This window comes from Melozone crissalis, unplaced genomic scaffold (genome assembly GCF_028551555.1).
Source record: "Melozone crissalis strain CALT ecotype California unplaced genomic scaffold, PUWL_Pcris_2 ptg000018l_1, whole genome shotgun sequence".
Lineage (NCBI taxonomy): Eukaryota > Metazoa > Chordata > Aves > Passeriformes > Passerellidae > Melozone > Melozone crissalis.
The window spans coordinates 35,058,469-35,071,321 of record NW_026535796.1 but is presented as its reverse complement, the minus strand read 5'-3'; the positions used below and the strand labels follow the sequence as shown (position 1 = coordinate 35,071,321).

Sequence of the window (12,853 nt, the reverse complement as noted above, 5' to 3'; positions counted from 1 at the left end):
GACCCTGAAGCCTGGGAGAAATCTATTCACTTGAGCATCTGGGAAGTTCTTATCAATCACTTGTGCCTAAAATATGTCTATGATTGGGGTTTTTTTGGTATTTTTAAATCAACTGCAAAGCAGAAGTAAAAGACAGACAATGGTACAGTCTGATCCACAACCTCCACTTCACTAGTTCCTGCAAGCAAATGAAGTATTGCAGAAAAAAGACAATGTGGGAATGGGTTTGGTGTAATAAAATGTCTAAGAGCTGCAGTGGCAGTGCAGTGCACAATATTTTGTAATTGTGAAAAAGTGGAACTGTACTTCCTTGAACAATCTGCAAGGTAATAAGGGTACAGTCTGCTGTGACTGCTGGGCTTCTTACAAAGGCAAAAGTGCAGTATGAGTCTCTAATTCTGCCTCTGCATGTCCTGCGATGCAGGGAGAGCATCCACTCCCTCCATGGCCTGGGATGCTTGCAAAGAAGGAGCTGTAGTATAGGGTTCCAGTCCTGCTTTTTTGATAAACTGTGAGAAAGTGAGGGCATCTGCTTTCTCTCCTGTTGGTGCCTTTCTCTCTAGGAACAGACCCATATTGTCTCTGTATGGGAGGGTAATGGATCTGCTGAAGAGAGGCTCCTCAATCCCCAGCAGCTCTCGCACGTGTCGTGAAATTTCCTGAAATACAAGACAAAACATCAGCAATTCTCATTTCTTAAACCAAGACAACAGGGCAACAGCTAAAACTATCATTCCATGTCAGAGCAGCAGGAAAAAACAGTAATATTCTGTTTTATATATATAATTTTGGTACAGTTTCATGCTTGAAGTTGCAACATAAGGGGGATCTGAATCCATGTGACTGTGTTAAAGCAGCGCATATCACCTTCTCTCCAGATTTACTGTCAGGGATGGCATCACATCTGGTGTCCTAGTGGCATAAATATAGCTCTGCTTTCCTCCTTGCACTTCAAGGACAAACAAGTTATTGATAAATGAACTGCAGTCTCTTCTGCTTAATGCAAAATCATTGCTGTTTGTTAAATTATAATGCAAATTACAATCTATGCAAAAGTGTGAAAAATAATTAGTGAAAAATCATATTGTTCATTTAGAAAATGATGAGTGTATGGTTGTTTGAGATGGCTGGACCTGGAATTGTGAGTGAGCAGAGCCTTACTATTGTTTTTGAAGCAACTTCTGAGAATTTAACTATCTAATTTGATTGAAGCTTCAAAATACAATTTGCAAGGTTTTACTGATCTTTCACAGTATTTGTTCAAAACCCTCCTCCAACTTTAGCTTGACTCTGAATACTTTTTGTGATAACAAAAGAACACCAGACTTTATCTTGAATGCTTTTGATATTTAGAATACCATTACAGTGGGATTAAAACCAGCAGTAATGTCCATGCTGCATAGCTTCCACACAATTAGCTGTGTAATTCTCTACCAAACTGCCATTTCCCCTAAACTGCAAACATTTCCATCTCACTGAGCTGATGCTATCACTCTTATTTCTATAGCAACTGTATCAGTTTCCACTGCTCACAGCCTTTAGTTTGTATTTCTTTTTGGGAAATTGCAGTTTTAACTTTTCACCTGCACTAGTAGACACTTCCTGAAAGACCCAAAGGGCCCCATCCTGCAGAGCTCTGCATACTTGGATTCTGTCAGAAAAAAGTTCTTTAAAACACAAATAACTGGCAGGATAGGGCATGACCTTTGAGAGCATATAGGTTCCACTGAAGTCTGTGAGATGTTCCCAATTTACCTGCAAGCTTTGGAAAACACTACTCGACTGTCTCACTTCCAAGCATGTGGCAGTGTCCTGGCTGTCTATTGCTTATCTAGAGGAATTTCAGTTCCAACCAGAGGAAGAACGGGTCACAGCTGATATGTCTAACCCATGGCCTAGTATTTACTCAGCAGCTGAACTAACACCATACATCATCCCTATATCCCAATATGAGGGTGAGGCTTACAAAGCATATAGAATTCTTCCACTTTTGGAAAGCACAAATGACTGTAGTCTCTATCGGCTTGTTACAGAAATATTCGTGAAGGTTTGCTCTCTGAAAAACTTAGTGTTAAATTGATGTCTTTCTGTCAAAACAACAGGCAGTCATGGCACTAGTTAATGTTTTTGGTGGCATTATTTAGCTTCAAACAAACTGTTAAGATTGTGCAGCCAGACAGAACAGTGGTGAAATTGCATTTTGGTATTGTAGGATAAAATAAACAGTGTTAATACTCTAGTCACTGGAGCATAGAGCTTCTTCTTCTTGGTTTGAACTTCTACCTGAGCCTGCTGGTGAAAGACTCAGGTAGAAGTTCAAACCAAAAATAATCTGTTTTTGTGATGCAAAACAGATGATTTGGCTCTGTAAATGCAGTCCCTCTGTGGTTTCCACTAGGGAAGGGAAAGGGGGTAATGAAACTTAAGTAAATTTGTTCTTCCGAACTTTTAGGAAGCTTTGGAAGGCCAGACTGTAGCCCCGAAATTCAGCCTTAACTATCAGTGCTAAAGAAAATATAGAGGTTTGAAAGGAAAAAATGTTCATAAAATGAGGAAGAGACAGCTCCTGTTTGTGTCCAGCAAAGCGTAAAAGAAGGAAATAAAAGCGAGCGGCCCTTTTGCACCTGCATGTGCCCGAAGTCCGTGACGCCCATGGCGGGCAGGTTGGAGCAGTTGGCGTGGATGAGGCGGCGGCCGCTGATGCCGTTGGCCCTGAAGCATTCCTGGGCAGGGAAGCGGAGGGAAAGGGATCGCCCTGTGCCACTGCCGCCCCCCTGCCGCTCTCGCACGCACACGGAGCTCAGAGGGCGGCGGGTTCCCGCCCGGGCCCCAGCCCCGCACCTGGTACTGGGGGAAGCCGAGCTGCGCCACCCACTCGGCCACTTCCTCGGCGCTCCAGGCCAGGAAGGGGCACACGGCCCGCGGTCCCCCCGCGCCCTCGGGCCCAGGCTGCGGCCCTTCAGCCGCCCCAGCCCCCGCGGGACCCGGGCGCGGCTCCATCGGCCCCATCCCCGGCCGCCGCGTCCTTCCGGGACCCCGTTACCCCGGCAACCATCGCTTCCTGGAGGTGCGCCCCCTTCTCCCTTCCGCCACTCCCTCCCTGCTGTCAGCTTGCTGCGCCGCCCGCGCCCCGCGGCTCTGCAGAACTGAATGTTGATTGGCTGCGTTGTCGAGAGGGGAGGCTGAGGGATGAGCACCGCGGCGCCACCATCTCCCCGCGGCCCGGCTCTCACGCACCCGCTCGGGTGTTTCCGTCCCCCGCGCTCGGGTGTTTCCGGCCGCCCCGCTCCGGCCGCGCTCGGGTGTTTCCGGCCTCCCGCCGAGCCGTGCCCATGTCGGACGCGCTCTCCCCCGCCGCCGGCTGCCGCTGCGAGCCCCCGGCCGGCGACACCGCTCCCCGGGGCCCCGCAGGTACGGGCCGGGCAGGGCAGGGTAGGGTAGGGCAGGGGGCTGCCCGGCGGCGCGTGTTTGCCGGGCTAACGAACACGGAGCCGACTGTCCCCCGTGTTACGGGGAGAGTTTCCCCTCCGTGGTGGGTTCGCTCGTTTCTGCCGGCGGAGCCGTGCAGGAGCGGCGGCTCCTCCGTGCGGGGGCAGCGCGGTCCCGCTGCGGAGACCCTGCCGCTCCCCTGCCGGCCGGGCACCCGGAGCTGCAGCAGGGGCTCCTCCCGGTGCAGCGGTCAGAGCGAGCGCTGATGGGGGTCTGTGCTGTCCCCGGGGACAGAGGGCCCGTGTAGTCGGGCTGTGCTGCGTGCCCCCGGGCTGGAGCTGCCTCCTTCCCGCTCTGACTCCTGCGAATGGCCAGCAGCGGCTCCGAGGGGCATCAGCAACCTGCAAAAGCTGGAACTTGTCCGTGTCCTGTTCACTGCCTTAGCGCCATCGGAGAGCAGGGCTGGGGATGCCCTGTGTACCGCAGTCGTATGGGACAGAGCTTTTCCCGACCCAGGAGACTCGGGGAAGAGCAGGAGCCACGGTCCTTTTAGCCCCGACCTAGGAATTTCCATCTCGTCAGTGCCCTTTGAGAACTGCTGCGCGATCGCTTTTTCCAGGGCTTTGTCAGCTCAGCTTTACATGATGAAATTTGGCCTTGTTCTATCCTTCTAAAGCTAGGATTAGTAGTTCCTGAATGAACCCTGCTTCTGAGAATGGTTTTACATCAAAAACATGCGAAGGTTTTTGTTTTCCCTTTCCTAGGGTTGAGGCCATTAAAAATCTTTGTTCCACAAGGTTCTAGATACAGCTCATAACACGAAAAACTGGTTGGCTCAGGTCTTTGTTCCACAGCTGTGTGACCTTGCCAGTGTCTGAGTGCTGGCTGCAGGGTTTTTTTTCCTGTTAGTGTATTATAAACACCAACATTTATTTCGTCTTCTCTTGCTATATTCTGTTTGTTGCTAGAAAATGAAGACTCAGCCCAAAAGCCAGAGCCTGCAGATCAGCTAGTTGATTCTTTGGAGTCCAGTACTTCACAGAGCGGGTAGGAAAACCTTTTTGTGTGTTGTGGCCCACATGCATGACAGTTTGTTTCACTCCTGTGACCTCTTCTGTATGGCAGTTTGTTCTGTGCAGGTAAAAAGAAAGGCCTGGAGACTGAATTGTCTGCTTTAGGACAGTATATACCAGCATCAGTATGGGAGAGCTTGTTCTTACAGGCTTTAAGGTTGTTTTAAAGCTTGTGAAATGTAGTTCATGGCTCAGCTATTCAAATCACAGAGTCATTCAGCTTGAAATGAACCCTGTGGGGTTTTCTAATCCATTGTAACAACTAGTACATTTTCAGGGGGAAATTTTCTATATCCTATCTGGAGCATAATTTAATAATTGAGCATGCCTGCTGTCTGTAAATCTGGCGGAAGCTGTACAAGAAAATACCTTTTGCTATTTTCTTGACAACATTTTGCCATTTTTCTTCATTGTTTGCTTTCTGTGTCTCTCCATTAATCCTGCTGATCTTAACCCTGTTATCAGATGTTTGGCTTGTTGGTACCGGCTGGGCACATCGTGTTTGTGGCCAAGTAATTTAATTGGCTGCAAGCATTAACACTATGCAGTGCAGTTTCATTTGCCATTGTACATTTGTTGCACAGGATAGAATTTCAGAAATGTGTGAGTTAATTACAGCAGGTAAAGCACAGCTTCATCAAAAAAATACAAAAATCCGGGAAAAAAAGAACCCACATCAAACCACCCTTCTTACCAAAACATCAGTTTGATGCCATCTTGGTTTGATGCTGCTGACATTTCTATCAGACTTCCTGACTATAAATGAGTTCTTCCATCTTTTTATTATATCCTCTAATTTTCTTTAAAGAGATTAATACAGACCAAGAGCAAAATAGCCAAAGCAGATGATAGATACTTGTGGACATCACCTATTAAATTTGTCTTAATGTAGATATTTTTTGAAAGGGATGGGGATGGTCCAAAAGGTTTGTGTGAGAAGGAATCAGCTGAACTGTGTCTTTGTAAGTCTGCCTGTAAAGCTGTGTAGCTCTTCCTAATCTTTCAGTGAGACTCTTAGGTCTCAATGATATGTATCTAGAGGAAAAAATTCCCAGCCTGTAGGCTCCTGTGTTGATGGAGAGCTTTTAGAGCAGATGTGTGCACCTATAGTAGCAAATGACCAGATAGCCCGTCTAGGTGTGTTCATGCAACAGCCAAACTGAAATGCAAATAGGCTGGAAAATGATAGCATAGAAGTACAAGAATTCTTCCTTTAAAAAATTGTTCCCACCAAGTATCCTTCTTATCTCATCCATCTGCTGCCATTTTCTGAACCTGCTATTCATCTTGAGTCGTTCTTACAGACCTTCTGGTCTATCATGCCAGTTGTAGGAAAGGAAATCACACTGTTGAGAGAATATAAGTAAAAAATGGCTTTGTTTCTGGATAAATTCTGTAGTGTAGTGTAGGAGTAACAATCTGAAAACAAAAGCCACATTTGCCCTGTTCAAGTCTTCTCTGTGGATGCAGAATGTGTCAGGACACTCTTCTGGCATCTGAGTTAATTTAGGATTATAAGTTTACCTATAGACAACATGCAGCAATTTAAAAAATATAATTTAGAAGAAAACCCTCAACAGAGAATAAATGCCGGAGATGTTTCCTGTCTTGCCCATTCTTTTCCTGCTGTGTACCATTCTTATTCTTTTAGCATGTCCATTTTCTTTTGTTGCAGTGCAGTACTCAGACCTCTTTGCTTAAGTTATTGTGCTGCCCATTGTATGTCTTACTGCTTGCTTATCTGTGGGGTGTATTTGGACATGGCAGAGAGACACTTGGGTGCTCCCTGGATCTGTTGGGATTGCCAGTAGGAAAGGCATAACGGGCCACTGAAATAGATGGCATTCTCAGGATGTCCATCAAAATTTTTCTGAATTCTTTCACCGATCCAGTTGACCTCTGAGGCAGTATGCAGATGCCATGCAGTAGCTGTCCTTTCTTGGGCAGAAAAGTTGCTACTGATGTCTGTCCTTAGTGTAGTGTTGGTGAGCAAACATGCTGTGGGATCAGTGCAGTGAATTTCTGCCATCTAAAGGATGGTAAATATGGAATATCCCACAGAAGTTGCTCCCCCTGGCTCACATGGAAAGTAATCATGCAGACATAGCAGGATTGGGGTGGGCAGGGGTTCTTTGTCCAGTTGGCAGGTGCTACCACAGAAGCTTGTTCCTTCAGCTCATTTGAATTTGAGTTCCAGAGCAGTGATTCCTCTGCTGGCTGTGCCCTGGGTGCAAGTGCTGAATTGTACTGCTCTCTTCCTCCAAAAGGTCTCAGGCTGGGGTGCACCTGAGTGCCGACACAACAGAGCATTCCAAGGAAGAAATTGGCACTCTGGGGGACCAGGACGTGGCTATGCTAGAAGAGAAGCTGCCTGACCAAATCAAATCTCTCAAAAAGGTAGATGGGTGTTTCTTGTGTCTGAGAATAAAGACAGAAGTGCAGCAACAGTTCTCCTACTCTGCTCCTGTGCTTGCCACTGTGGGACTGGGGTTCTAAGGGTTGTGTTAAGATAAAAGTAGTATTAACATAGATTCAGTTACGTTTTTTCGTGTATATTGGTGGCAGATAAATGGTATCAGTCTAATTTGCAAAATCCCTCTTGTGTCTTTAGCTAGTCCTTGCTTCCTTGCTCACCGAGGCTTCAAGGTAATTGTCACCTTCTGCTCTTATCTGGTGCTTCTGGAAATTCCATTCTTGTGGATTTATGCAAGAGGGAACTGAAATCCCTTGTTTCTTGTTATGAGCAGCAAATTTGTTTGCCCTACAGATAGAGTCAGAGAAACCTGTACAAGGGACACCGAGTTCAGGACCTGTGAGTTTGCATATATGAGAAGGGAGTGAACCAGCTGGATTTGTAACTAGGATGCAGCAATGGCATTTTGATTGTGGCTGCAGTCTAGATGCACACAGAGCTAAAAGGCTCACAGAGAGATTGTTTGATGCAAATTTTTTCCAAGAATAGTTGGCTAAATCTATAAGGCTGCAGCTTTGTTGAGAGGTGACAATTAACTCTGATGCAAGTTCAAAAAATTGCCTGCCCAGGACTCCCTGGGGAGACCAAGGGAAGTGAAATTTGTGCCACTGATGCAGCATTTGACTTCAAAGTTCATGACTTTGGTGCAGTGGGTGAAACAAATGCTGAGAGGTGTCTCAGAGCTGGCCTACACTAATAATAGAAGCTTCTGCAGGTCTGACTTAGTTTCATAAAGAAGCCTGAGTTACTAATGAGTTGTTTCAAATCTAGGCAGACACTTTTTAACAGGGTGGTCTTTGTGACAATGTTTTTTATGTGCTTTGTGCAGGAAGCTGTTCGATTAAGCAGCTACCATGTACCTCAGGGAGTAGGGGATATAGTCATGATTCAGTCAGATCACACTGGTGCTGTGGATATCCTTTCAGCTGAGCTGGAGACTGCAGACCTCCTTGGGGAGCAGAGAAAAGGTGAGTCCTGAAGGCAGAACTTTTGTTTGGGTATTTTTTAAGTGCCTGCCCTGAGTAGAAGAGCAGAGACTATCCTGGAGGTGCTTCGAAATCCTGCTGGAAATTTGGGCTCCTGGCTAGTGAGTGGAAAAACTTCACATCTGGGCCTTTTGGGAGCAGGCTCCAGAATGCAGGCCCCTTACCAGAAATAGCTTCACTGTTTTCAGGTAATAGTTTGTCAGTAGGGAAAAGTGATGTAAGCCTGTGAACTTCTCCCTTGTCTCAGCTCAGCCTCCACCTCTGGCTGCACCCACCATGTGGACCACTGAGAAGATGAAGGAATTCAAAGCCAAGATGGGGAAGGAGAAGAATGGCCGGATGGTGGTGAAGCGCGGTGAGGTGGTGACAGTCCGAGTGCCAACCCACCCTGACGGAAAATGCATTTGCTGGGAGTTTGCTACGGATGACTACGACATTGGGTTTGGAGTCTATTTTGACTGGACCACAGTTACTAGCACTGCCATTACTGTTCAGGTCAGTGAATCCAGTGATGAGGAGGATGAAGATGAGGATGAGGAAATTGAAGGTTAGTGCAGATCTTACAAAGGTTAATTTGTGTTGCTTGTTGCCATGCTGCTGAGTGTATCTGTGAGATGCTACAATTTCCATCTACTTTGTTTAGTCAGCCCATTTGCTATCTCTGCAGCCTACTGAGTTCTTGGTTAGAGTGATAAGAAAGCATTTGGCCCTTCCTGCTTCAGCATATGTCAATGGCTGTCCTCTCCAAGAGCATTCTTAAAATTGAACACATGGAAACATAAAACCAGAATTCGCTTAGGGAATTTCTAGATGATAAAAAGGTTAAAGTCTGAAATTTTAACCCAACTGTTTTTGTTAGATTCTCAGACTGAGAAATTTCTGGTGGTGAGTGGAGGCAAGAAGATTTTGTTTTGGGGTGTTGGTTTTTTTGGGCTTTTGTTTGTTTGAGTTTTTGGTTTTTGTTTGTTTGGGTTTTTTGTTTTGGGTTTTGCTGTGTTTATTTGGGGGGGGTTGCTGTTTTTTGTTGTTGTTTGTTTGGAGGGATTTCTTGTTTTTTGGTTTTTTGCTTGTTTTCTTTTTTCCCCATTATATCAGCAGCTCCTTCTGACTGTATTTGAAATGTTTGCTACCTATGTCACTGTACTTGGGAAACACACAGTAACGTTGCCTGTTCTGTGGCTTGAGTGTATGTGTGACCAGCGTAGCTGGGAGGTTCGTGTCTGAATTTTGCAGGCCCTGTAGGCAGGAGTAGGTTCCTTTATGAGGAATCCTCTTGGAGAAGTGAACTGAGAACATAGACACTATGAGGTGACAGCTATGAGCTTTCCTGCCTCTCTTTGCTACAAGTCTATATCACAGGACTGCTGTTGCCTGTATGAAAGCAGTAAAGTGTCTAAGCTAAAAAAGAGAGGAGATTGGGCTGGTGGGCTAGTAAATACTGTCCCATCAGTATTCCCAAGAGAACTGGTTCTTGGTATGACCTTTGTTATGATAGGAAGGCTGGACTTTGTGGGAATTATTTGCAGAAAGGTCGGAGGAGATGCTCTGGGTAATGCTATCACCATTAGCCTTCCATATAGCTGCATGTCTGTGTTGTGTTCTGGTCTAGTTGGTCTTTTTCTGGATCATGAGGTGGTTCTGCCCTACTTACTTGTCTCCTCTCTGCCATTCAGGACTGTCCCCTGTGGGTGATGTGGAGCGGGGTTCCAAGAGCTACCTGCGGAACCGCTATGGAGAGGTGATGCCCGTGTACCGCAGGAACAGCCATCGCGAGGTACAGGCAGGCAGCCACGAGTACCCGGGCGAGGGCATCTACCTGCTGAAGTTTGATAACTCCTACTCTCTGCTCCGCAATAAGACTCTGTTCTTTCACGTCTACTACACTAGCTGAAGAAGAGGGAAGGGGCAAGGATGGCAGGCAGGTGATGGTGAGTGTAGCAGGCTGCCACCCAGCCCTGGTACTGCCTGACGGGCACTGCTGCGTGACAGAACCACAGCGCGGTTCTGCCAGCTCTCCTTTGGACATGAACTGGTTTCTCCTCACACCCTTCTTCCCCATTGTCTCAGGGGAGAAAGGTAGTTGTGACTGCCTGGTTGTTCCCAGGCAGCTGCTCTTTCTCTAAAACTTTGGGAGGTCTGCTCCATGCAGGCATTGGGCTGGGCCTTCAAGTCAATGCTGGCAATTGCCCAGAAGCCACATTCAGGAGGTTGTGGTTCTGATCTGTTGTGCTGGTACAAAATGAAGTGAAAATAATGTTACTGTTTTGTGAATAACTTTTCCAACTCTCCTGCTGCATCTGCATCGCTAGAGGGCAGCTTCAGTGAGCCAGAAGCACAGCTGGCTTGTCACTTAGCCAGGGTAACCCATCACCTCCCATCGCTACAGTCACCAGCAGTCGGTGCTTCCTTCACTCACACGAGTGGCTGGGAGTGCAGCTGGCCAGCAGCAGCCCATGCTGCAGTGGCTTGGCAGTGCTGCAACAGGTGGGCCCCAAATAGCAGTCACAGCTCATGTTTGGACAGGGGTGGGAGCAGGCTGCACACCTCATAGTCCAAAGGAAGGCTTTTCTACAGATTAAGAATTGAATGTTATATCTGTTGATTGTAGGCATATGTAGATCATTAAAACCTCAGTGATTACCAGAAGTTTTTTATTTAATCCAGATGTGAAGCAGAGGACGTTGCTTACTGCCATGCTGAATGAATACAAAATGGTTGGAATACAACCAATAAATATACAGGAAATGTTTCTTAGTAGCAGGATGTTGGTTCAGTGGTATTGCAACCATATGTAGCAAGGAAAAGGCTCCCAGAGCAATGCAGTTTGTCAGCTGCTATTGCTGTTGCAAAGGTACTGTTAGGAAGTTCCTTGGCATGTTTTGGTGACCAGTGATGGTATTAGTTACCACCTTCTGCTTAAGTAGTGGCTGAGTTAAAAAGGAGAAGTTAATCCATCAGAGATGAATTTTAAAACATGCTTATTTGTAACTGTTGTTTATTTTAATACTTTTAACTTGAAATCGTTCTCTTTTCTAAGAATACTGCTGTATTTACATTTTGATACCTCTTTGCAGAGACACAAAATGACTTTCCATGGTGATACTAGAAAAGTTCTGAGTTTTATTTTTAAATTCTCCAGATAAAGCACCTCTACTTGGTCCATTCCTTCTATTGAGAGGAAACGATGGACAGAATTATTTGGGGTAGTTAAAGCCAAAGATTTTGCTCTCATAGGAGGGCTGCCTATTTCCTATTAAGGGTATATTGCAATGCTGTACAATTTGCTCTATATTCAAGCTTACTTTGAAGTATCTCTGCTTACTGATTCACTGCTCCAGAGCACTTAGTAGGTCAAAATGGTAAGAGAGGAAGCAGTCACTTTACAATAGAGCAGCCCAAGCTGGGAACAGGAGGAGTGGAAATTGGAAGAGCCCTACTTGGAGCACAGTGGCTTTCTGGGGGAGTGGGCCAGGAGCAGAGTTGTTGCTGCTTTGGACCCTGAGAAGGGGAGAAAACAGCCACCTATCTCAAGAGAGAGAGTGTATTCACCAGGGTGGAGGGGAGCTGCAGAGCTGCTTTATTCAAGCAGGTCGAGCACAGGGAGACAGAACAGTAGGGCTTGGTATCTGTCAGAGCAAGATGCTCTTTCAGGTAGCAGCTTGGAGAGAGCTATTCCTTCCTTTAACCTCTCATGGATGAAATGAAGAACCTTCCTGTGGCCTTTCTACAGCACTTGAATCAGGCCTGAGCAATTTAGCTAAGGTGTTTGGGTTTTTTCATCCTTTGTCTATCAAATTCCTAGATATGGCTGATGGAGTGACACACTTCACTTCTAACAGAGAAGCAGTAGTATGTTTGCTGATAGAAAACATCAATTTACAACATTTCATAGTTGGTGTGTTTTGTATAGACTAGGGAATGAGAGGCTGGAGAGCAGCACTGCAGAAAGTGCAGAAAGGGACCAGGGGCCTTGGTTCATGGCAAGTTGACCCTGAGCCAGCAGTGCCCTGGCAGCCAGGAGGGCCAGCCCTGCCCTGGGTGCATCAGGCACAGCAGCACCAGCCAGGCAAGGGAGGGGATTGTCCTGCTCTGCTCTGCTCTGGGGCAGCCTCACCTCCAGGGCTGGGGGCAGTTCTGGGTGCCACAGTGTAAAAAAGACATTAAGCCATTAAAGACCATCCAAAGGAGAGCCACAAGGATGGTGAAGGGTCTGGAGGGGAAGCCATAGGAGGAGTGCCTGAGGTCACTTGGTCTATTCAGGCTGGAGAAGAGGAGACTGAGGGGAGACCTCATTGCAGTTACAGCTTCCTCATGAGAGGCAGGCACTGATCTCTTCAATCTTGTGACCAGTGACAGGACTCAAGGAAGTGGCCTGAAGCTGAGTCAGGGGAGGTTTAGGGTGGGTATATGGACAAAGTTTTTCACCTAGATGGTGGTTGAGCACTGGAACAGGCTCCCCAGGGAAGTGATCACAGCACCAAGCCTGACAGAGCTCAAGGAGTGTTTGGACAACACTCTCAAGCACATGTTCTGATTGTTGGGGTGTCCTGAGACAGGAGCTGGACTCAATGATCGTGATGGACCTCTTCCAACTCAACATACTCTATGATTCTATGAACCTTTTGTACCAAGTCACTGGAAAACACCTTAAAACTATTTATGATCACACAGAAAACACTATGGGCCAATGCCCGAAGAAAAGTTGCACATAAAATACAGAAGCTGGTCATGTCCCAGAGTAATAAGATGAGCCACATACATGTGTGGTCAATGCCAGGGTTCTTCAGGCTGTTCTGCAACCTGTGGGAAAACATGGTGGTGTTGAAACTCAGTGGTGAAGCTCTGCAGGACTGTTGAAGGAAATAAAAAATAGGAATTATATTTTTCTTGGA

General features: G+C 46.5%; 1 protein-coding gene across 1 annotated transcript; it reads left to right on the top strand.

Annotated features, from left to right (window-relative positions):
• Positions 1-3,314: 3,314 nt before the first annotated feature.
• Positions 3,315-12,592, top strand: TMED8 (transmembrane p24 trafficking protein family member 8). The gene is made up of 6 exons (XM_054275650.1): positions 3,315-3,411; positions 4,398-4,476; positions 6,770-6,899; positions 7,805-7,943; positions 8,209-8,508; positions 9,635-12,592. The coding sequence occupies exons 1-6, from the start codon at positions 3,333-3,335 to the stop codon at positions 9,850-9,852; spliced, it is 945 nt and encodes a 314-aa protein (XP_054131625.1). The 5' UTR covers positions 3,315-3,332; the 3' UTR covers positions 9,853-12,592.
• The last annotated feature ends 261 nt before the right edge of the window (positions 12,593-12,853 follow it).